Below are 24,932 nucleotides of genomic sequence, written 5' to 3' on the forward strand. Positions count from 1 at the left end.
GGCGCCTGGCCCTGAGGCTGAGTGGGGGCTGGGTCTACTTGGAGAAAGGGGCGTCCTTTTCCAACTCATGTAAAGGTATCTTTGAGCAAGTGGAGGCCTGGGGGGCAGAGGCCAGAGAGCTGCCAGACTCGTGAGGGTATGGGTCACGGTGGAAGGTGGCAACCCCCCTCACATCTTGGTCTCTGCCTGCAGCACCTGCCCCACCCCCGTTGTCCGTGCGGGTCCTGGGCGGCTCCTCCCTGCAGCTGCTGTGGGAGCCCTGGCCCCGGCTGGCCCAGCATGAGGGAGGCTTCAAGCTGTTTTACCGCCCAGCAAGCAGGGCCTCCTTCACCGGCCCCGTCCTGCTGCCTGCAACAGTCTCCTCCTACAACCTCAGCCAACTCGGTGAGGCAGACACAGACCACGCGTGGGGAGCTGGGCAGGGGTGCGGTGCCTGGTGCCAGGAGGCGGGGTGCAGGGGTTCCCTGTGTTTCCCTGCTGTGACAGAGCTGCCTGTGGGGGCTGAGGTCACTCAGCACAGCACTGCCTTTCCCTCAGACCCCACCACGGTGTACGAGGTGAAGCTGCTGGCCTACAACCAGCATGGGGAGGGCAATGCCACAGTCCGCTTCGTATCTTTGAGAGGAGCATCTGAGAGGACAGGTAGGCGTTGGGGAGGGGTTGTGGGGCTAAAGACTGGTGCTCAGGATGGGAGGCCGGGTGTTGAGTGAGGAGGGGGACAGGGATACAGGGAAGGTAGGAGAGTATAACAGTGCATGTGGCCCTTGAGAACATAGGCTTGGATTGGAGTTTGAAGTTCAATGGAGTGATATTCTAACTGTGTGACCTTAGGCAAGTTACTTAACCTCTCTGAGCCCCAGTTTTGTTCTCTATAAAACAGAGATAATAATACCTACTTTATAAAGCCGTGGTGAGGATGAAATGGTCCTTGTAAAGTGTTATTCCCAGTATCTGGCACAAAGTTAGTACTCAGTAACTAGTAAAGAGAACCGAAAAAGTAGGCTGGGGTCCTATAGGCAAAGACTATGTAGACATGGAGGTAGCTGTGGCTGAGGGAGGAGGAGCCCCAGAGGCTACGTGTCCCAGGTACTTCAGGCCAAGAGAGCCACAACTCCCAACCATCACCTGCCCCTAGCCCTGAGCCCACCATGTGACTGCCGGAAGGAGGAACCCACCAACCAAACGTCCACCACAGGCATCGTCATTGGCATCCACATCGGGGTCACCTGCATCATCTTCTGTGTCCTCTTCCTCCTGTTCGGTCAAAGGGGCAGGTGGGTCCTGGGCAGGAGGGGCAGGGATGGCCTGGAGAAGGTGCTGCTATACTGGAAAGCAGAGTTGGGGGCTCACTGTGTCCATCCTTCTGTTTTTGCCCCATCCCCCCCCCCACACAGCCCTCCCCCTAACTCTTGGCTCACCCCCTTAGGGTCCTCTTGTGTAAGGATGTAGAAAACCAGCTCTCCCCTCCTCAGGGCCCCCGGAGCCCAAGGGATCCTAGCATCCTGGCACTGAATGGGGCAGGACGGGGAGAGCGGGGCCGAGACAAGAAGCGCGTGGACATGAAAGAACTGGAACAGCTGTTCCCCCCAGCTGGGGCAGCGGGGCAGCCGGACCCCAGACCCGTGGTGAGTGCCCCCACCTCGAGCAAGCCTCTGCTTCAGGCTCTGACAGCTTCCCAATCCTGCCCTCCCTTCACCTCGGTCATCAGCCTTCACCAAGCTCCAGGCACAAAACTCATGGCTGGTGCTTCTGTCTGAGCATCTGAATCAGGCAGAGTGGTGTAGAGACCCTAAGTCCCAAGTGGGATTGGGTCCAGAGCCTGACCCTCTGGCTGGGGACTCATGGGCTCTGGCCCTCATGCTGATGCCAGTGTGACTGGCCCTTTCCTCAGCAGGATCCTGGGGACCCTGCCCTGTGTGAGGAGACCCAGTTCTCCATGCTGCCACTTGAGGGATTCAGCCTTCTGGAGGAGATGACATCAGAAGCCAAGTCCCCCTTCGCAGGCCCCGCAGCTGCCCTACCACCCCAGGACGGAGGCCCCGGGTTCCTCAGTGAAGGACAGGCTACTCGGGCCTCCACAGCACCAGCTGCCCAGCCAGCTCACTCAGGCCAGTAGCCAGTGTCTGGCAGGCTCCGGAGGGGGCAACCCCCCATTCTCAGGTCAAAGGCAAGATTTCTCCTGTCATGTGGGACTCGGATGGGGGCTTCCCAGCATTTCTGTCCTGACTGCCCCCTCAGGTTGTCAAGACCTAAAGTAGCCTCAGCAGGGACCTCCCTCCCTAGAACCTGGAGGGGTTCCTTCAGGAGCCCCTCCCTTGGACTAATGTCCCCCCTCACCTCTGCCTGGTACCCACATGACTTGGAACTGAACTAATGTTTTCCTTTAAAAAAAAAAAAAAGAAAAGAGAGGGGAAGGTGAATTAGACTCCAAAAATATGCCCCTGCTGTGGCTGGGCCCCTGACACTGTCACCCTCCACTGACCTTGTTTTCTCAGGATGGATTTTTGCTGTTTGGCTCTCAGCACCTACCTCAGCCGGAATGAATGTTCTTGGGGGAGTTGGGCCGTGGCCTCAGCCCCCATCCCCAAACAGAGCCCCAAATGCACTCCTACCTCAAGCCCCTGTAGGGGCACCCCCCTCTCCCTTCCCATATTGTTGTCAAGAGTTTAAAAAAAAAAAAAAAGAAAAAGAAAAAAAAAAAAAAGCACTTCCCCATTTCCAGGTGTGAAAGAAAACATCTACCTCAAGGCTCGCTGGCTCTCCGGGCCTGGTTGTATCACTGGACCCTCCTCCTGCCCGCAGCCCTTCTATTGCTCCCCCAGAGAGGAGGCTAAGTCATCAAGGGCAGGCCTCTCAGGAACTACAGAAATAAAAATGGAATTGGTCAAAGAAAATGTGAAAAAAAAAAAAAAAGCCAAAAATGAGAGGAAAATTTGTTCCTTAAAGTATAAATTGCTCCAAACCAGCCACCTCCCAGCATGCTGCCGTTGCTCCTCCTTGTCCGTCTGTCCACTCCCGTTCCTACCCCTCAAGCCAACTGATCCTCAACTTGGATCCCCACGACCCTCTCTCAGCCTGAGTGGGGGCGGGGGGATGTCACCATGCGGCCTGCCTCCTATTCTGCCCAGAGACACGGAGACCCTGGAGCGGACTGGGCGTGTGACAGGTGTGTGAGCATGTCGGACAGGGAGATTTCCCTGGCACAGATGCCCAGCGCTCTATCCCATGGGACATGGCCTGTTTGACCCAACCCCCGAACAGTGGAACGACCACTGTCAGCAGATGTGGCTGGAAGATATTTTTATACAAGGTGTGTTTAAAGATTTATGTTCTTGTGACTTCTTGTTTTTCCTTTCTGTTGTGTTGTTTTTCAATATACTTAAAGTAGGAGAAAAAAAAAAACAAGGAAACAAATACCTATTTTTGGTTAATTCATTTTTTTAAATAGAAGTAAAACTTTTTTTTAAAGGAAAAAAAAAAGATAAGTGTATTCCTTAAGTATGAGATTAGACCATAAAGTCCCTGACCCCCAACCCCTAAAGTTTAGTTAACTAGCTGAAGAAGGTAGAATTTGTGGTGTTTTCCTAGGAGACTGGAGTCATGTCCACGTGGACTCGGGAAAGGGCAGCCTGCCCCTTCTCCCAAATGCTGGGCCTGTGCCGACGGCCCCTCAAAACTCCCACTCTGTCCCTGCATTGGCCTCTCTGCACCCCCCTTCATCCTGGAACCCCCTCTCCCATGGGAAGAGCGGTCTGGGGTAGGAGAGGGATGGGAAGCCCGCTGGCCTGACTTGACCTGAGTTTTGTCACACTCTACTCATTCTGACTGAATAAAAGTCCTGTTGCCAAAGTGAACCTCGAGTTTGGTGGTGGCTGTGTCAGGTCCTGGGGAGGGTGGGAGTACAGGGATTAGGGCAGCCAGGGGTGGGCCAGGCCGACTCGCCCAAGTCAAAGCCCAGGATAACAACAGCCCCCTGTGTACCACTTACAGGCACCATGCACGCTGGGCTCTCTCCACACGTAGGAAGCTTCCCTGGGTCCTCAGGACCTTCCCGAGCGGTAGTCTAGTTATTGTCCCTTCATTTTACAGATGATGAAATGGAGAAAGGATAAGACAGATGAAGGAAATGTCTAAAATCTCACATAGCCAGTTACGGCAGGATCAGAGTTTGTATCCAGACCAGGCGATACACGTGATTCCACAGTCTGTATTCTGACCACTGCTCTGTACCTCCTCAGCTGGCAGTGAGGAGTCTGAGACTAGCCCCTTGGCCCTAGTGACAGCTCACCAGTACTGAACCAGGTACTTTTCATGCACTGTCTACCAGAAAGGACCATTTTCGTCTCCACTCCAAAGTTGAAGAATGGCATCTGGCTGATTCTTTCCAGGTCACACAACCAGAACTCGTGGCCAGCCCTCTCCATTACTCCCTGTCCGCTCCTCAGTCCAGGCTCCTGAAGCCAGGTGTCTGGAGCTGCCAAAGCTTGGGGTAGGCCAAGAGAGATTTGGCTTCAAGGTGGTTGTACGGACAAAAATCTGGAGGTCTCAGAGGACCTTCAGCTTAGTAGAAGGCAACAGTGCAACTGCTTAGAATGTCCGTGTTGCCTCTACTGCAGAAATGGAGAGTCAAGGCTCAACCTGGGAAGTTCCGCAGGTCTAGAGGGCTGGGATCTGTACCCAGAGGCACCTTTTGGGAGGAGCAAACCAGCCTAGTGGTTTGCAAGCTGGGCTTCTCCAGCTGTGGCTAGAGGTCGGGGGGCGAACCTCTCTGCGGGGGGATTCCACTCTCCCTGCCCACACTCAGCCAGAGCAGCGCCACTTTTATGTCTTACATGTTGTACTTTTCATGAGATTTCATTTGAAAGCCCCTGGCCTGGCACTTCTGCCCACGGTCAGACCAGAAATGGTGTTGTGGATGCTGAACCAAGAAAGAGAAGCCTGAGACCACCACAGCACCTGTTCTGAGTCTCCAGGGGAAGTGGTTGATTTGCCCTGATTTTCTCAGAGAAAAGATCTAAGCCCAAATAGAGACGCAATACCTCACCTTTCTTTACATGGAACTTTGCAACACAGGAATTCTTCAACACAACCAGCCATCCAAGGGCTGCCTGAGAAGATGGTGGGTTTGTCATCTGTTCAAGCAGATCCTGCAGGGGGTGAGAGTAGACCAGGTGAACCTCCTGCAGGGGGTGAGAGTAGACCAGGTGAACCTCCTGCAGGGGGTAAGAGTAGAACAGGTGAACCTCCAGTGTCCCTTTCCCCTCCAAGAGTCCAAGATACCAGTACCTTCCCTCGGGAGACATCCAGAAACATTTAGAAACCACCTAATATGACCCATGTAGATGTATGCAAATTACATACAAATTACATGCAAATATAGGCAGGGCCTGTATAACAAGGCCAAACCAGGCTAAGGTAAAGGGAAGCAGAGTTCCAATTAGGAAGATTCACAGAACTAGGCGTCAAAGCCGGAGGGGCCTGGCTGGAATCTGAGTCCTGATCTCAAATAGTCCCACAGCCTCAGGCTGAAAACACCCGTCCCCATCCTCCCCCCACCACACACTATCTTTGGGCAGAAAACAGTAGCAGCTAGGACTTACAACCTGCTCCAATTGTCTAATGCTCTATAACAAGCCACCACACAACTTAATGGCTTAATCTAACATTTATTTTATTCATACCTTTGCGGTTTGGGCAGGGCTCAGCAGGGACAGTTGTGGGGACATCAGCAGTGGCAGCTTGAAGCCTGGGGCTGGAATTATCTGAAGGCCCGCTGGCTCTCATGTCTGGTGGCTGATGCTGGCTGTCGGCCCCAACACCCGCATGTGGCCTCTCCATGTGGCCTGGGCTTCCTCACAGCATGGTGGCTGGGATCCAAGGATAAGCAACTAGAGAGAGCCAGGCAGAAATTACATCATCATTTCAAATCTAACCCTGGATGTCACGTGGTGTCACTTCTGCCATGTTCTACTCATTAGAATCAAGTCACTAAGCCTGGCCATGTTCCAGGGGAGGGGACTTAGGGAGTAGAGTCAAAGTTATGGACATGTTTTAAAACTGTCTCAGGACCACTTTGGGGGACAAGTGGAGAACAAGTGAGCTGGGGGGCTGGGTGAGCAGGAAAGCTCCCCCTCAGAGGACATGGCATGAAGGGGCTGCTGCTGGGGCTGCTCCCGATGCCTACACAAGCCCTGTATATGGGCCACATCCCAATTATTAGTGAAGATGGACACTGGTGTCCAGTCCTGAGGCCAATGCGGGGGGCGGGGGGGAACCAGGCCCATGTGAATGCCTGGAAAGGCGCTTCTCTACTGCCTGTTCCCTCTCCTCGTGCAGTAAGGGGGGAAGCTGGTGCAAGCCCAACAGCCCCATCCCAGCCTGGGATGCTAGACCCCAGAATGACAGAGCCAGAAGGGACCAGTGACTCTCTCATGAAACAGCTTGTGTCACCCTGTGCCGTGTGCCTATTGCCACAGTGCAGGGTCTGGTCCTGGCCATCACTCCAAAATGCTCACTGCCTGGGGCTCCTTCTCCCCTGAATGCCAATGTCTTGTGCTGTTCAACTTCCTGCATTTATTTCCTTGCCTCACAGTCTGACTCCCCACTATAGGAATTTGTGTTCCCAGGGCCCACTTAGTACCTATTGAATGAAGGCATGCAGGAATGGGACATCCAACTGGAATGCTGGGGACACTGTCATGAAGTTACAAAGAAAAAACTCTTTGGGCCAATCCCTGGCTAGCATGGTATCATCTTGGGTTAAACAACAGGGGAGTTTTGCACCTGGAAACTTGGGGTCATTCCTCCCGTGACTAAGCCTCCAATTATTGGGGATGAGGTGGGAGGAGGAAGAACTGGAGTCCCGGGAGGAGTGATTTCTCTTCCATGCCCTGCTCAGGTATCAGCTTAGAGAGGTCCTTCTTTAACTGGAGTTTAACTGGTGGCTCAGTGGCCACATACCCTCAGATTTTAGCTACCTGGGAGCTAGCCCAGAGCTCACACTCTGTTGTTGAGAATGATGAGCTCTGTCTCCTAGTGAGAAGCATGGTATGTTCTGGAGCCGAGGTGGTGCTCTGGCCCAGCTGGAGTCTGGTTGATGTGGTCTGAACCCTGTGCTCAGCCATTTCCTAATCATGCGACCACAAGCAGATGACTTAACTTCTTTAGGCCTCGGTTTTCTCATCCGTAAAATAGGGATAATATGCTCCTACCTCAAAGGGTTGTTAACTCAGTTGGCTTCTTTACAGAAACTGATAAGCTAAGCCTAAATTCATATGGACCTTGACTAGCAAAACAATCTTGAGAACAAAGAACAAAGTCGGAAGACTCACACTTGCTGGTTTCAAAACTTACTACAAAGCTACAGTAATGAAGACAGTGGGGTACTGACATAAGGACAGACATACAGATCAATGGGATAGAATTGTGAGCCCAGAAATAAACACTCACATATATGGTCAATTGATTTTTGACAAGGATATCAATACAGTTCTTAGGGGAATAAGAGACTTTTCAACAAATGGACAAGTCGATATTCACATGCAATGGAATGAATTTGGACCCCTACCTCACACCATGTAACAAGAAATTAAAATGGAGCAAACACCTAAATGTAAAAGCTAAAACAGAAGAAAACATAGATGTACATATTTGTAACCTTGGATTAGGTGATAGCTTCCTTGACATCATGCCAAAGGTACAACAGATAAAGTGTGCACATCAAAATCAAAAACACTTATGTTTCAAATGAAACCATCAAGAAAATGATAAGACAAGCACAGAATGGGAGAAAATATTTGCACGTCATATTTCTGATAAAGGATTTGTATCTGGAATATATAAAGAACTCATGATTCAGTAATAATAGCTCAATAATAAAAAGACAAGTAGCCCAATTTAAAAATGGGCAAAGGTGGGGCACTTGGCTAGCTCAGTCAGAAGTGCACACGACTCTCGATCTCAGGGTCATGAGTTCAAGCCACACATGGGTGTAAAGATTATTTAAAATCTTAAAAAAAGATAGATAGGTAGATAAAAATGGACAAAGGATCTGAATATACATTTCTGCAAAGAAGATACACAAATGGCCAATAAGCACATTGATGAAATAAACAGCAAAACCACAATGGCATATGACTTTGTTGCTAATAGCATAGCTGGAATAAAAAAGTCATGTAATATCAAGTGTTGTCGAAGATGTGGAGAAATCAGAACCCTCACACACTGCTGGTGGGAATGTGAAATTGTGCAGCTATTGTGAAAAGCAGTCTGCCTATTCCTCAAAAGGCTGAACATAGAGTTACTAGATGACCAGCAGTTCCATTCCTAAGTATATATTCAAGAAAAATGAAAAAACAAAAGTTTACAAAAAAACTTGTACATCGATGTTCATAACTACAAGAACTATGATGGGGCTTCTGGGTGGCTCGGTCAGTTGAGCATCCAACTCTTGGTTTCAGCTCAGGTCATGATCCCAGGGTCGTGGGATTGAGCCCCGTGTTGGACTCAATGCTGAGCATGGAGTCTGCTTAAGATTCTCTCTCTTTCCTGCTGCCCCTCTCTCCCGCTTGCTCTCTCTCTCTCTCAAAAAAAAAAAAATCTGTGATAGATAAAAACTGGAAATAAATGTCTACCAGCTGATGAATGGATACACAAAATGTGGTATATCCATACAATAGGATATTATTTAGCAGTAAAAAGGATGAACCTTGAAAACATTAAGCTAAGTGAAAGAAGCTAGTCACAAAGGACCATGTATTGTGTATGATTCTGTTTGTACAAAATGTCCAGAGTAGGCAAATCTATAGAGACAGAGAACATATAAGTGGTTGCCTAGTGGAAAATGGGGAGTGACTGCTAATTGGCACAGGGTTTCTTTTTGGGGTGATGAAAATGTTTTAGAATTTTCTATCGTAATGGTTGCACAACCATATATTAAGAACTACCAAGTTGCCTACTGTAATGGGTAAGTTGCATGGTATATGAATTACATTTTGATAAGGCTGTCATTTATTTTTTTTAACGTTTACTTATTTTTGAGAGAGAGAGAGAGTGTGAGTGGAGGAGGTACAGAAAGAGAGGGGGGACAGGATCAGATGCAGGCTCTGTGCTGACAGCAGAGAGCTACATGTGGGACTTGAACTCAGCCACCCAGGTGCCCAATAAAGCTGTCATTTAAAAGCAGCTGAAAGGACTCAATGAGTTTGTAATAAGGGAAGTGTGCAGTTTGTGTTCAAATAATCCCATTGTTACATACAGAGAAACGGGTGGGCAAGGCAAGGTGACCCAAGTGGAAGGTGAAGAGTGGGATAAAGAATAAAAGTAAGCAAGTGGCCAACTCTTGATTTGGGCTCAGATCATGATCTCACAGTTCATGAGAGGTAGCCACTTGATGGGCTCGTGCTGACAGCATGAAGCCTGCTCTGGATTTTCTCTCTCTCTCTCTCTCCCCGCCCCCCCCCCCCCCCCCCCCCCCCCCGTCCCCTGCTTGCGCTATCTCTCCCTCTCTTTCTCTCTCAGAATAAACTTTTTAAAAAGAAGAAGAAGAAGAAGGAAGGAAGCTTGAAGGGACCTCTGCACCTGTCCTGGCCTGCATGTGTTGGAGGGAGTCTCTGGACACAACATCCCAGCCTGGACGCTCCGCTCTCCCAGGAGAAGGGCTGTGACTGGAGGGGTTTGCTGCCACCCTGTGGAATTAGCAAGGATTACAGTTATGGGGACTTGGGTCTGATAGAAGCTAGCTGCTATGATGTGCTCAGCCCGTACAAGAGACAAACAGACCAGGCCTTCAGTGAACTTTCTGTACAGGCTTGAAGAAAAATAATTGCAATCTATCCAAATACTTGGATGATAGCAGCAACAAGCTGTGGAAACAGAAGAAAATGCAATTCAGTAGTCCCTGGCTGGCTCAGTAGAAAGAGCATGTGACTCTTGATCTTGCAGCCGTGAGTTTGAGCCCCATGCTGGGTGCAGAGATTACTTAAAAAGAAAACACAATTCACATAAGTCTAGGATTAAGGAAGGCTTCAAAGAGGAATGGTGAGGGAGGCAAAGGCTCTGAGGCTGAAGGCACAGCAGGAGCAAAGGCATAGAAGTGTAAAAGGACATGGTGTGCTGCTTGAGCAGCCAGGAAGCTATCATCGGCTGCATGGAGCCTCTGTGGAGTCCTGAGTGCCCCCATGATAAAGATGATACCTCCGTTATTATTTCTTGTGGCATTTTGTAGAATACCTCCATATCACCTCATCTGAGTCTTCTCTAAGCCTCGTGGGGGGCAGGGCTGAACTTAATGTCATCTTTTCGTTTAACAGAAGTGGAAACTGAGGCCTGGAGAAGTGAGATTGTAGAGCTGGGGCTGGAACATGGGCCTCCCTGTCTGCTGACTTGTTATCTGTGTACTGAGGAGAAAGGGGCAGGGGAACCCGGGGACAGGGAGGAGAGGGAATGGTCTAAACTGGCTGAGATGATGATTTTCTTTTTGAATATTAAGGAGAGACCCAGGAATGTCAGACCCAAGAGTAGGATGGTTGACAAAGTTGGGCATGTCCTAAAATGCGGGTTAGATCAGGAACCTGCCATAGCTTCCCATTGTTCCCAGAGCAGTACAACAGCTTTGACCTAGCATTCAAGGCCCCCTCACAAGAGGCAGTGTAATCCAGTGGCTAAGAGCACAGGCTTGGGTTTGTAATCCCCACTCAGCCACTGTCCAGCTGTGACCCAGTGAATATCCCTTAACGTCTGGTACCATTTCCTCCCCTATAAACTATGGATAAGGATAGCACCCACCTCACAGGTTGTGAGCAGTAAACAAGTAAGTTATATAAGGCACTCAGGACCTTGCTTGCTATTAATTATTATTATTATTATTATTCAGAACAGAGCCTAATTCTTGGCTCCTATCATTGAGTCCAATCCTTCATGTTGGACTCCTGGCTTCTCTAGTACATGCCATGCACAATGGTGCCTTCAAACCTTTCGCAAGAAGTTTCCACACCCTGGAATGAGCCCACTCCACTGGTCCCTTTTTTCGAGATCCTTTCAAACACTGCCTCCTCCTGATGTCTTCCCTGATCCTCTCCAGTTAGAACCACTTCTGCTTTTGCCCTTCCTCTGCACCTTGCTTAACCCTCTCATTCAGAGCTACTTCCTTCTGCAACAAATATGCACAAAATGTCCGTCATCCTTGCCTGGAGAACTCAGGAAGTGAGTTTCCTAAGGACAAGCATGGTGTCTTACATCTCTTTATGACTCAGGGAGAGCTGACATGGAGTAGCACTAACTCAATAAATGCTTGTGGAAAGAAAGCTAGAAAGCAGGAAAGCAAAGACAAAGGGAAGGGGGGAGGGAGGGAGAGAGGAAAGAAGGAAGTGGGGGGAGGAAGAGGAGAGAGAGGGGAAAGGTGACCTGGAAATGAAGCCAAGAAAGACTTCAAGAGAAACCAGCCCTGGCCGTGTTTACCAAAGACTTTGGGGAAGAGACAGGAGACTGGGCGATTTGCAGCTCAGGTTCCTGGGCTCTTATTTTCACTCCTTAAGCCACAGCACTGAAAAGACTTTGAAAACCTCACAGTGGCTCTGGACTTGCTATTTAGCCCCTCTGAAGCTCCATTTCCTCATCTGTGACACAGATAATAATGGCACTTAATCTAATTGGGCTGTTGGGAAGATCAAATGAGAAAATAACTAGAAAAATCCTGGGCACCTGGGCCACAGTAAGTACTCAATGAACGTTATATATTAGGATGGTGATGGTTTGGTAGTTCTAAGAATTCCAGACATGTCCAAATAAAAGACTGCTCACTGCTGGGGAGGGTAGGTGCTTCCTAAGCTTGGAGAGATGCCTTTTGTCCTAGAGCCCTGCCCAGTGGTCACACAAAGGTCACTCAGTGTTTTCTCCGGGGCCTTCCCACCTGCCCCTGCAACAAGATACACAATAAAGCCTCCTGATTGCTTGATTAAAGGAAGTGGATACACAATTAATTTCAATTTTAGGCCTAACCCTCCTAGCCTTTCAAAAAGAATCGCACACCCTATTCCAATTTACACACTGAAACAATATGAAATTTTCCAGCGGGTTCTGAAGCCTTTGAAGTGACCAGACCAGACTATTGATTTATTTCCAGCTAACCTTTCTCTTTGAACCCAGAAGGGTCAAGGTTAATTATACAATAAAACACCCTGTGCCCAGCTGCCCCCTTTGAGGGCTCAGGGAGCCCCCAGACCTTTCCAAGCCGGCAAGCGGCGGATCGTATTTCTGATTCCTTCTCTGCATTCATTTCCTTCATCAGGACCCATTAAGGAGAAGAAAAAAACCTCAACCCCCTCATTTCCTCCCTGAGAGATAAATTTTAATTTGCTGGAAACCAACAAAGGGGATCTAAACCATGTTTCTAGGCTGCGCCCTCAGTTTGAAAACTCTAGTTGGGAGCACAGCACCTATTCTGGGCTGGCTGGGAAAAGGGGGGGGAAGTGGTAGAGGGACGCAAAGGGGTACACACGCACCCCCGTCTGCCTCTCCCCCACAGGGGGAAGGGAGCCCCTGGAGGGATCGACTCTGTGGATGCTACCAGCGTGACCAGGTGGCTGACATGAGTTAACCCACTGGCTGAGGCTTCTCCTGTGTGCACTAGGTTGGCCCTCAACAGCCTCACCAGGTGGGCGCCATCTAATCCCTGCTTCCCATCACTGAAACAGGCTCGGATTGGTAACACACCTGGTTCCAGTTATCATAGGCAGGCAGTGGCAGGGCCAGGATTGGAACCCAAACTTTTGTTCTCCTTGTAAAATAATGGGTTCTCTTTCCCTGCGTCTTCCCACCCCAGGGAAACAACATAATGTAAAAGTTCTTTTTATTTCCATCATTAAAAGAAAAAGAAAGAAGATTCAAAGTTGTGATCTAATGTACAGTCCATTATCCAGTGTCCTCAGTTATCCCAACAGTGTCCACCTTAGCTGTGTTTCCCAGATCCAGGATCCAACCAAGGCTCACACACTCTCTTGGCTGTCATGTCCCTTTACTCTGTGTTGTCCCAGAACCGACCCATCCTTCTCTGCTCTTCCTGACACTGACATTTCTGAAGGGACAAGGTCAGTTGTCCTGCAGAGTGACCCATGGTGTGGATTTGTCTCATGTTTCCTCCTGAAGAGAGAGTCAGATAATATTTTTGCCACAAGCAATTCACATGTGATGCTATTTTCATTTTAGCATCTGGAGTCCCATGATGCCAACAGTTTGTGATGAGGGACCTAGACTGATGTTTGTCCTTGGCCTTCTAGCGGCTTCTCAGGGTGGGGGTGCCTTTAGCATTGGCCACAAAGGAACATGCTTCCTAGGACTCTTCCGACCCACAGACTACAACGTAGAACCTTGGGAGGAAGTTCACCAAACAGCCCAAGACACATTTTCCCAGTTCTTCTCGCTGGAACATTCCCCTGTTGGTGTCAAGGCTCAACACCCATGTCTCCACCCCCATGAGGCCTTCATAAGTCTCAGAATAAACGCTCCCTCCTCTGCTCCACAACCCTCTGTTTCTGCCTCATTGTGTGATTTATCTTAAGGCAGTAAAGGTCACTGGGGAGCTCTTACCGCCGCCTCTATGTCCAGGGCCCACCATAGAAAGTTCTCCATAAATATTTGTCAAAAAAGCTATAATCCAAATAACACCAGCCTGCTTGGGGGCAACCTCAGTTTTACATTTGAAAGAAAAGCCCAATGTCCAATAACAAATTGAAAAGCTATTTAAGTCTGCTGAAGAACCTGGAAGAGGTGCCAGCGGATGAATTAGACCGCAGGTCACATACCAGAGTCCTAAATATCCTCTTCACCCATCTTTCTCCCTATCATCTCATGGTCTTCCTTCACCTCCAAACCTCTCTGCTTTCTCTTCTTGCCCAAATCCCTCCTCTTTCACAATCAACTTGGTTCATCCTCAAGTGTAAGAAAAATGTATTGATTTAGTTCAAACAAGCAATACACAGAAGCATTCTCCTTGTCTGTTTATTTTTAAAGTTTATTTTGAGAGAGAGCACGTGTACATGCCAGCAGGGGAGGGGCAGAGAGAGGGAGGGAGAGAGAGAATCCTAAGCAGGCTCCACACTGTCAGCACAGAGCCCGACGTGGGGCTTGGTATCACAAACTGTGAGACCATGACCTGAGCTGAGATCAAGAGTCAGATACTTAACCAACTGAGAGACTGAGCCTCTCCTTGTTTAAAGGAAAAAAAAAAAAAATGTTGTGTAAGTTCCCTCTCAACCATTCCAAGCCCGGTTCCCTCCTAGGGATAATACCATTATCAGTTTTGCGTATCCTTCCGGGCCTTTTTCTGTGGAATACAGACTTTCCTATATGGATATGCTAAACAATGTTTCCAATTTCCAGTGCTTCACGAACATCCTTGCACTGTTTCCCTGTGCTCATCAGCATGTGTTTCTGTACGGCAGAAATGAGAGGATTTGCTGGGTGTGGGGCACGTGCATTGTGAATCTAATCCAGCCCACCTAATGATTCCCTCCACCCCAAGACACTGTGCATCCTTACTCTCTGCCAGCAGTCTAAGATAGGACCAGGGCTGTTTTTCTTTCCTTCTCTCCCACGGCTGCTCTGAGGACCTTGGTGCAAGCGTGGTTTAACTTCTGTAAATCAACCAATATGATACACCACATTGACAAAATGAAGGATAAAAATCATAGGGTCATCTCAACAGATGCAGAACAAAAGCATTTAACAAAATTCAACATCCATCTATGATAAAAACTCTCGAGGCACCTGGGTGCTCAGCTGAGCATCCAACTTCGGCTAAGGTCATGATCTCATAGTTCATGGGTTTGAGCCCCGTGTCAGGCTCTGTGCTGACAGCGTGGAGCCTGCTTCAGATTCTCTGTCTCCCTCTCTCTGCCCCTCCACTGCTTGTATTCTCTCCCTCTCAAAAATAAATAAACATTAGAATAATAATAAATTAAAAAAAAAAAACTCTCAACAATGTGGGTAGAGAGGGAATGTACCTAAACATAATAAGGGCCATATGTGACAAACTGACAGCTAACATCATACTCAATGGTGAAAAGCCGAAATCTTTTCCTATAAGATCAGGAACAAGACAAGGATGCCCACTTTTGCCTCTTTTATTCAGCATAATATTAGAAGTCCTTGGGGTGCTGGAGTGGCTCAGTTGGTTAAGTGTCTGACTTCAGCTCAGGTCATGGTCTCATGGTTCATGGGTTCAAGCCCCGTGTCAGGCTCTGTGCTGACAGCTCAGAGCCTGGAGCCTGCTTCAGATTCTGTGTCTCCTTCTCTCTGTGCCCCTCCCCGACTTGTGCTCTGTCTCTTCCTGTCTCTCAAAAATAAACATTAAAAAAAGGGGGGGAGGGTCCTAGCCATAGCAATTTGGCAAGAAAAAGATATAAAAGGCATCCAAATTGGAAAAGAAGAAATAAAAGTGTCACTATTTGCAAATGACATAATACTATAAATAGAAAACCCAAAAGACTCCACTATAAAACTGTTAGAACTAATAAATGAACTCAGGGGTACCTGAGTGGCTCAGTTGGTTAAGCATGTGACTTTGGCTCAGGTCATGATCTCATGGTATGTGAGTTCGAGCCCCACACCGAGCTCTGTGCTGACAGTGCAGAGCCTGCCTGGGACTTGCTCTTTCTCCCTCTCTCTCTACCTCTCCCCCAGTGACACATGCGTGCATGTGCGTGCTTGCACACACTCGCTCTCAAAATAAATAAATAAACATTAAAAAAAAGAATAAATGAATTTGGTTGCAGGATACAGAATAAAAATACAGAAATCTGAGACATTTCTATACAGTAATAATGAACTACTAGAAAGAGAAACCAGAAAAACTAGGAAAACAATCCCATTTACAATTACATCAAAAAGAATAAAATACCTAGGAGTAAATTTAAGAAGTGAAAGACCTGTATTCTGAAAACTATAAGACACTGATGAAAGAAATTGAAGAAGACACAAATAAATAGAAAAATATTCTGTGTGCATGGATCAGAAGAATTAACATTTTGAGAATGTCTATACTAGTGTAAGCAACCTACAGATTCAATGCAATTCCTAGCAAAATTCCAAGGGAATTTTTCACAAAACTAGAATAATTCTAAAATTTGTCTGGAACTACAAAAGATCCTAAATAGCAAAAGCAATCTTGAGAAAGAAGAACAAACCTGGAGGTTCGGAAATCCCATTCTCTGCTTTCAAACTATACTTATAGAGCTCTAGTAGCCAAAATGATAGGGTTTGGCAGGAGAACAGATGCATGGATCAATGGAACAGAATTGAGAGCCAGAGTTAAAACCACATATATATGGACAATTAATTTATGACAAAGAAGCCAAAAACATACAATGGAAAAAAGGCAGTCTCCTCAACAAATGTGTTGGGAAAACTGGACAGCCAGAATGCAAAGAATGAAAGTAGTCCACTATTTTACAACATACACAAAAATTAACTCAAAATGGATTAAAGATTTGAATGTAAGACCTGAAACCATAAAATTCCTCAAAGAAAACATAGGCAGTAAGCTTCTTGACATCAATCTTACTGACTTTTTGTGGATCTGACTCCAAAGGCAAGGGAAGCAAAACCAGAATGGGACTATATCAAATAAAAGGCTTCCACAAAGCAAAATAAACCATCATCACAATGAAAAGACAACCTACTGAATGGTATAAGATTTTTTTCAAATCATATCTGACAAGAACTCATATAACTCAGCAGCAAAAAAAACAAGCAACCCAATCAAAACATGGACAGAGGGGAGTGCCTGAGTAGCTCAGTGGGTTAAATCTCTGACTCTTGGTTTGGGCTCAGGTCATAATCTCACAGTTCATGAGTTTGAGCCCTGAATCAGGCTCTGCAACTGACAACATGGAGACTGCTTAGGATTCTCTCTCTCTCCCTCTCTGCCCCTCCCCCACTCAGGCTGTCTCTCTCTCTCTCAAAAAAAAATTAATTAATTAACTTAAAAACAAAACAAAACAAAACAGGGTGCCTGGGTGGCTCAGCTGGATAAGTGTTCAACTTTGGCTCAGGTCATGATCTCATGGTTCGTGGGTTCAAGCCCTGCGTCAAGCTTTGTGTTGACAGCTCAGAGCCTGGGGCCTGCTTCAGATTCTGTGTCTCCCTCTCCCTCTGCAACCCTCACCCCCCACTCACACTCTGTCTCTCTCTCTCTCTCTCTCAAATAAACATTAAAAAAAAAAAAAAAAAAACCAGGCAGAAGACCTGAATAGACATTTCTCCAAAGAAGGCATATAGATGGCCAACGGGCACATCAAAAGATGCTCAACATCACTAATTTATTAGGGAAATTATCAGGGAATTCAAAACCAAAATGAACTATCACCTCACACTGGTTAGAAAGGGTGGAATGGGTGTTATCAAAAGACAAGAAACAACAAGTGCTGAAGAGGATAGAGAGAAAACAGAACCCTCATATGCTGTTGGTGGGAATGTGAACTGGTGTAGCCACTATGGAAAACAGGAAGGAGACTCCTTTAAAAAAAAAAAAAAATAGAACTACCATATGATCCAGCTTTTCTATTTCTGGGTATTTATCCAAAGAAAATGAAAACACTAACTCAAAAAGATACCTGACCCCTGTGTTCACTGCAGCATTATTTACACCAAAAAAATGGAAACAACCTAAATGTCTATTCATATTCACATATATATATATGACATCTTCTTTATCTATTGATCCAAAGATGGAAGGATACACACACACACACATATACACATACATATATTCATACATACAATGGAATATTACAGCTGAGTAATATAAAAGTAATAAAAAAGAATGCAATCTTGCCATTTGTGACAACATGGATGGACCTTGAAGTTATTATGCTAAGTGAAATAAAAGACAGAGAAAGACAAATACCATATAATTTCACTCATATGTGGAATCTAAAAACAAATAAACAAAACAAAAACAAACTCATAGATACAGAGAACAGACTGGTTGTTACCAGAGGGGAAAGGGAGTGGGGAGGGGGTGAGCAAAATGGGTGAAGGGACTCACTTGTATGCTGATAATGGTAAGTGGACTTTGAGTGGTGATTATTTTGTAGCACATACAAATGTCAGGTTATAGGGATGCCCGGGTGGCTCAGTCGATTAAGTGCCTGACTCTTGATTTCAGCTCAGGTCATGATCTCATGGTTGTGAGATCAAACCCTACATTGGGCTCCATGCTGGGAGTGGAGCCTGCTTAAGATTCTCTCTCCCTCTCCCTCTCTCTCTCCAACCCCCTAACCAAAAAGTCAAATTATAACGTTATATACATACATGAAACATACAATATTATATACCAATATTACCACAATTTAAAAATAAAAGAGATCCTAGGAGCTTTTCCTATTGGTAAACACCTAGTTCAATCCCAACAAGCACCATCCATTGATTTTAGCTGGTTTAGAAATGAATGAATCTCTAGACATTCTTGTTTCCAAGTTGGAATTATCATCTAGTTAAAAAACAAAATTCAACTGAGTACATTCTGTTTTAAGTAATCTCTGTACCCAATGTGGGATCTAATTTGTGACCCTGAGATCAAGAGTCACATGCTCTTCCAACTGAGCCAGCCAGGCACCCACAACAGAGAACATTCTCAACCTCTTACTGGCTTTTTCTCTTTTCTTTTCTTTTCTTTTCTTTTCTTTTCTTTTCTTTTCTTTTCCTCCTCTCTCTCACTCCCTTTCTATTTTCTTAAGTTATCTCCATGCCCAACATGAGGCTTGAACTCACCATCCCAAAATCAAGAGTTGCATGCTCTACTGACTGAGCCAGCCAGGTGTCCCTCTTACTGGCTTTCTTCAATGATTTATGAACAGAGTGGCATCTAATCTAGCAGATAGAAAGGAGCTCTCAGGAGCTATAAAAAATGAACTTTTATAGGGAGAAGAGTGTGGGAACAAAGAAGTTACACTAGCAAAAATCTGGACTGGTTGTGGCAAAGTCCCTATCTTTTAGGAGATAACAGGGGTCTATCTATCAAGCAGATGACCTCACTAGTGCTGATCTGATAATTTCTGATTGACCGGTTTAAGACTGCATTTCTAGGAGAGCCAAAACTGTAAGTTAAGTCTTGGTTTGGTGATGAGGGGCTTGGCATAAATGACTCTATTATGGGCCTGTTGTCTTCTTTTTAACACTCACCGGGCCTTTTTCTTGTTTCCCTGTGTCCTTCTTTTTCCCTGGTCCCTGTCTACCTGTTTCTCTGACCCTCCAGTTCTCCTTGGCCAGGCTGGACAGTGCCCCTGGAGCCAGGGCTGGGAGTGAACCTGCTGTTTCTGGGCCAAAACCCCACTCAAGTTCCCACCCTTTGCTTCTGCCCAAAGCGGGCCCAGGATGCATGCATGAGCCAGGCACAGGCTCACCCAGGAATCCCACCTGCCTAAGCCATAGCAAACCTTGCAAATTGTGTACCCTGGGGATGTATTACCTATTCAAGAACATTAACTAAATCTTTAAAAAAAATTAAAAAAAAAATTTTTTTTAATGTGTATTTATTTTTGAGAGAAAGGGAGAGACAGAGCGTGAGCAGGGGAGGGGCAGAGAGAGAGGGAGACACAGAATCTGAAGCAGGCTCCAGGCTCTGAGCTTTCAGCACAGAGCCCGATGCAGGGCTTGAACTCACAAACCACCACCCAGGCACCCCTAAATCTTTAAAAAATTTAAATCACCAGGCAATAAGTAATGAAGCTAAAACATATGCATACAAATACTTAGCATTTGGGAAATTTTTAAATGAAAAATAAAACAGTGTTAAAAAAAACTAAACTGAAGGGCCGCTGGGCGGCTCAGTAGGTTAAACGTCTGACTCCGGCTCAGGTCATGATCTCCCAGGTTTGTGGGTTCAAGCCCTATATCAGGCTCTGTGCTGACAGCTCAGAGCCTGGGGCCTGCTTTGGATTCTGTGTCTCCCCCCTCTCTCTGCCCCTCTCACCGTCTCTGTCTCAAAAAGAAATAAACATTAAAAAATTAAAAAAAATTTTTTTTAATAAAATAAAAATTAAACTCTAGATAAAACACTGTTGGGGCACTTGGGTGGCTCAGTCAGTTGAGTATCCTACTCTTGATCTTGGCTCAGGTCATGAGCTCATGGTTCATGAGCCACCCAGGCTGCCCTGTCTTTCCACTGTAATGTGGGCACATCATCCCTGTAATAAGGCACATATGTTTGTTTTCCAAAGCACCATTCTTATTCCATTATTTCACTTCATGATGACCCTTTGAGGGAAAGGAAGGCCCAGCTTAGAGATGGGAAAACTGAGGCTCTAAGAGAGATCGCCCAGGATCACAGCATAACGGGGACAGATTTTATCTCAAGAGAAAATAGGAAGGAAAAGAAATGCCATGTTCATAATTTAATGTTCTTACCAAGTCCTACAGTGTCAGTACAACCCCTTTTTAATTACCATGTGAAAAGAAAAGCTCCCCCCCCCCCCCAGGCCTGTCCTCCCTGGCTTAGGTTTATTCATCTCCCCTCTCCTACCAGCCTCCCTCCTTTTGTGTCTTTGTGTCACATCTAGTTAGGCAATAATTTATCCTTTCAAGAAACATCTCTTGAGCCCAGGGGGTGCAGGGTAAATGAGGGGATACAGATGTGACTGATGGGCCAAAATGGAGTCAGCTGCTCTCACCTGCCTGTTGTCTGCCCACCGTGCCCCCCCACCCCCGTCTCATTCCCTCTCTCCCCTTCTCCTACCCATCAGCAATGTGAGTCCCCATTTTGCTGGGTTCCATTACCCTGTGGCCGATACTGAAGAAAATAAAGATTAATGTGATATTAGCAAATGGGAACCAACAGAGACCCAAAGCAGCACATTTACAGAGGAAAGCCTGCATCCTGTGCCTGATTTCTGCTCTTGAAAAGCAGGCTGCAGACCTGTGGGCTCAGCCCCACCCACAGAGGCTGACACATCTGGGCCAGCAGGATGCTCCACCCCAGCCTCACAGACAAACCCCAAGAAATAGTAGCTGGCAAGCTAGGGCAGAGAAGAGGGCAGGTCTGCAAACTTGGTGGTGCTGTGTAGCATGCAGCACTTGGGATGAGTGTGTTTGTGCATATATGTGTGTGCGTGCACATGCATTTGTAGATGAATGGGCACATGCACGTTTGTGTGTATTTATACACAGGTGTGTGCACTATGTGTGTGTGTACAAGTGTGCACATGTATAAGCATGCACCAGCATGTCCAACCTGGCCATCTTGGCATGACCATACGGTCATGCTATGGCCCTGTGGGGTCTTTCATCTCCATAGGGAGCAGCGTCTCTGACAGGCCTAGTGGGACCAGCTGTGGAACCAAAGTCAGGGGCAGTTACAACCACAGGCTGTTTGTTTCTGTCACACTCTTATCTCCACTTTCCTGAGCCTAGGGTTTAGCATCATAAAAAGTCAGAGCCTGGAGGGAAACCTGGAGATTACCTAACTCAGGCCATCCCCAGACAGATGGGGAAATCAAGCCCTGGAGAGGGTACCCGCAACGGGAGGAGGTCACACAACTGGGACAAGAACCCACATCTCCCCACCCACTTTCACCCTCTTGCCACAACTGTACTACCTGAACTTTTGTCTGCCCCACAGTGTGCAAATGAGAGGCCAATGGTTCCCAGCCTAGGGCTGAGGACACAGCAAGGAGAAGGTGGTCTCGGAGTTGGGAGGTGTTTCAACATGTCTGAAAGAGGTCTTCAACTACCTCTATTTTGACCTCAGTCTGAACTTTCTAATTGATTAAATTATTTCCAGCTTATCTCTTGACTCAGGCAAAAGACTGTGGGCAAAGCATCCCTTGATGGGAACTAAAACTATCCCCTCAAGCAATAGGGACTGTTCTGTGCCAGCGAGACCTCACCCTTGACTGACCCCAAGACAATAATGGACCTGTACTACCCACCTGCGTGTACCAACCTTAGTCCCACATTTGCCATACGTAAACCTGCAAGCATTTTCAACACTTTGGAGATGCTAGTCCACTGTCTTCCTGGTGTTGGCCTCACTGAAATAAATTCCTTTCTTGTTCCACTTCCACTCTTCTCTCTGCCTCTGTATTTTATCAGCAGTGAGTGGCTGAGCCTGGTCTGTTTGAATCCCCAGAGCCAAGTGCTCTTGCACCCTTGGGCCCCAGTTACATGTCCATGGCTGTGCCCCTCCCCAGGGTCCTCCCCAACTTAGGCTGGTATTAGACTCGCTCTGGGAGAGCACTCTATTCTCATGCTAATCAGAACTCTGGCTGGTGGTCAAATATGCTTTTGATTAATTACAAATGGAAATGAATAAATTTTTACTTGATAAATGCAGTGGGCAAAACTCTTTCAATATGTGGGGGTCATGAGAAAAAATATTAAATTATGTCTTTGATCAAAGTCTTGAAAATGTTTGTAGAATGAGTGGATGAAGGATGACAGTGTAACAGGAGCCTTAGGAGAATGAACTTAAGTGCTTTTTGGTCTCTTCATCAAGAGGAAGTGTCAGAGAGGGGGAATGATGGTGGCAGAGTAGGAGGACCCTAGGCTTGCTTGTCCCATGAACACAGCTAGGTAACTATCAAATCATCCTCAATACCCCAGAAATCAACCTGAAGATTGACAAAACAAACTCCACAACTAAAGGGAGAGTAGAGACCACATCGGAGAAGGTAGGAAGAGTGGAGATGTGGTTTAGGGGAGAAACAGATCACAGGTGCTGTAGAGGGGAAGGACATGTGGTCGTGGAGAAGGGCTAGAGAAAAGAACACTCAGAGGAACACACAAGGAGAGCATTTCCCCATAGCCATTGGCTTAGAAAGCGAGAGGGGTTGAATTTTGTGAATTATTGCAACCAGTGAGGCTTAAATCCTGAAATCTGAAGTGTCAGTGGGTTGGGCTGGGCTGCAGTGCAGAGTTATCCAGGCTGCTCCTGGAAAGAAGGCAGACAAACAACCCATGGGCAGACAGTGAGGAAATAGCAATCTGAAGAGCACCTGGGGTACAAAGGAAGATTCTTTACCCTTCTTGGAGTGTGCTCCTGAGAGACACTGTTCAAAGAGAGAGATGGAGAACAAAGGAGCTGGCTAGTGCCATTCCCCCTCCCCCAGAATAAACACAGAGCCACCTGCATGAAAAAGTGCAGCATGGACACTGGCTACCTAACTTGCTTACACCAAGTCCCACCTCCCTGTGCTCTGGTAGGACTATCCTTCTCAGTGCCAGCACAGTGGGCCCCTTCCCTAGATCAGCACAAACCCCTATCTATACCATATCTCCCAACCAAAGAGTTCTGCAGGACCTTAGTTCTGGTAGAGGTGGTGACAGGTCTCATTTTACAAGCAGACCAGAGCACACCTTGTTAAAGCCCACCACATTTAGGCCAGGGACCAAACACTGCCCATTGCAGGCAAGGAGAGCCTCTGCAGATGACTGGCCTGAGGATTAGAGCAGCCAAAACACTATAGCAGATTGAATGCAGCACCAGAGGTACTCCCTGAAGTGCCAGGCTCTGGACACTACATGATCTCTTCTTCATAAAGCCATTACTTTCAGGAGCAGTAGACATAACTGGCTTTTCTAACAAACAGAAGAAGGCAGAGACTTAGACAAAATGCCAAGGCAGAGGAAATTATTCCGAATGAAAGAATAAGATAAGGCCACGACCAGAGATCTAAGTGCAACAGATATAAGTAACAAGCCTGATGGAGAATTTAAAACAACAATCCTAAGGATATTCACTGGGCTTGAGAAAAGAATGGAAGACTTCAGTGAGACCCTTACCACAGAGACAAAAGAGTCCAAAAAGAATCAGAGATGAAGAGTATAATAAAAAAAGATTGGAAACAGGCTTGATGCAATGAACAGCAGGCTGGAAGAAGCAGAGGAATGAATTAGTGACAAGAGAAAATAACGGAAAATAATGAAGCTGAACAAAGGAGAGAAAGAAGAATTATGGGACATGAGAATAGACTTAGGGAACTCAGTGACTCCATCAAATGTAATAACATTCATATTATAGGAGTCCCAGAAGAACAGGAAACAGAAAATTTATCTGAAGAAATAATAGCTGAAACCTTCCCTAATGTGGGGAAGGAAACAGATACTCAGATCCAGGAGGCACAGAGAACTCCCCTCAAAATCAACAAAAACAGACCCACACCCAGACATATTATAATTAAACTGGCAAAATATAGTAATAATGAAAAAATCTTAAAAGCAACAAGGAAAATGAAGACAATTACTTATAAGGGAAAATCCCTAAGGCTATCAGCAGATTTTTCAGCAGAAATTCTCCAAGCCAGAAGAAACTGGCATGATATATTTAAAGTGCTAAGTGGGAAAAAATCTGCAGCTAAGAATACTCTATCCAACAAAGTTAAAATTCAAAATAAAAGAAGAAATAAAGAATTTCACAGAGAAGCAAAAAATTAAAGGAGTTCATGAGCATGAAGCCAGCCCTGCAAGAAATACTAAAGGGGACTCTGTGAATGGAAAAGGAAGACCAAAAGTGACAGTATGAAGATAGGAAACACAAAAGCAATAAAAATGAATGCTTCTATAAAAAAATCAGTCAAGGACCTCATAAAAAAAAAAAAAAAAGATGGAGCATCTGAGTGCCTTAGTCGGTTAAGCATCCGACTCTTGATTTCAGCCCAGGTCATGATCCCAGAGTCATGGGATTGAACCCTGCATTGGGTTCCATGCTGAGTGTGCAGCCTGTTTAGGATTCTCTCTCTCTCTCTCTCTCTCTCTCTCTCTCTCTCTCTTTCTCTCTCTCTCTCTCTCTCGCCCTCTCCCTCTTGACCCTGCTCTTTCACGCTTTCAAAAAAAAAAAAAAAAAAAAAAAGAGGATATAAAATATGACAACATATATGAAAAACATGGAGAGAACCAGAGTAAAGAATGGGTTCAAGCTTAAACAGACATTAACTTAATAC

At 46.4% G+C, this 24,932-nt stretch overlaps 1 protein-coding gene and 1 long non-coding RNA gene across 3 annotated transcripts in view; one reads left to right on the top strand and one right to left on the bottom strand.

Annotated features, from left to right (window-relative positions):
• Nucleotides 1-2,263, top strand: part of IGDCC3 (immunoglobulin superfamily DCC subclass member 3) — a 40,326-nt gene extending 38,063 nt beyond the window's left edge. Inside the window, exons 10-14 of the mRNA XM_042988616.1 lie at nt 193-384; nt 538-642; nt 1,136-1,274; nt 1,427-1,625; nt 1,892-2,263. Coding sequence (XP_042844550.1) covers nt 193-384; nt 538-642; nt 1,136-1,274; nt 1,427-1,625; nt 1,892-2,116 — 860 coding nt within the window. The 3' untranslated portion in view covers nt 2,117-2,263. The remainder of the gene's footprint in view (nt 1-192; nt 385-537; nt 643-1,135; nt 1,275-1,426; nt 1,626-1,891) is intronic.
• The window catches only part of LOC122239445, a 36,926-nt gene continuing 12,000 nt past the window's right edge, over nt 7-24,932 (bottom strand). Inside the window, exons 2-6 of one of the 2 annotated variants that reach the window (XR_006218566.1) lie at nt 9,580-9,686; nt 5,682-5,888; nt 5,045-5,147; nt 2,743-2,860; nt 7-1,254 (exon numbers count right to left, since the gene is read on the bottom strand). This is a non-coding gene — a long non-coding RNA (uncharacterized LOC122239445). Of the gene's footprint in view, nt 1,255-2,742; nt 2,861-5,044; nt 5,214-5,681; nt 5,889-9,579; nt 9,687-24,932 lie in introns of both variants that reach the window. The other variant, XR_006218567.1, reaches the window with a different exon arrangement.

Source organism: Panthera tigris, chromosome B3, assembly GCF_018350195.1.
Source record: "Panthera tigris isolate Pti1 chromosome B3, P.tigris_Pti1_mat1.1, whole genome shotgun sequence".
Taxonomy (NCBI): Eukaryota; Metazoa; Chordata; class Mammalia; order Carnivora; family Felidae; genus Panthera; species Panthera tigris.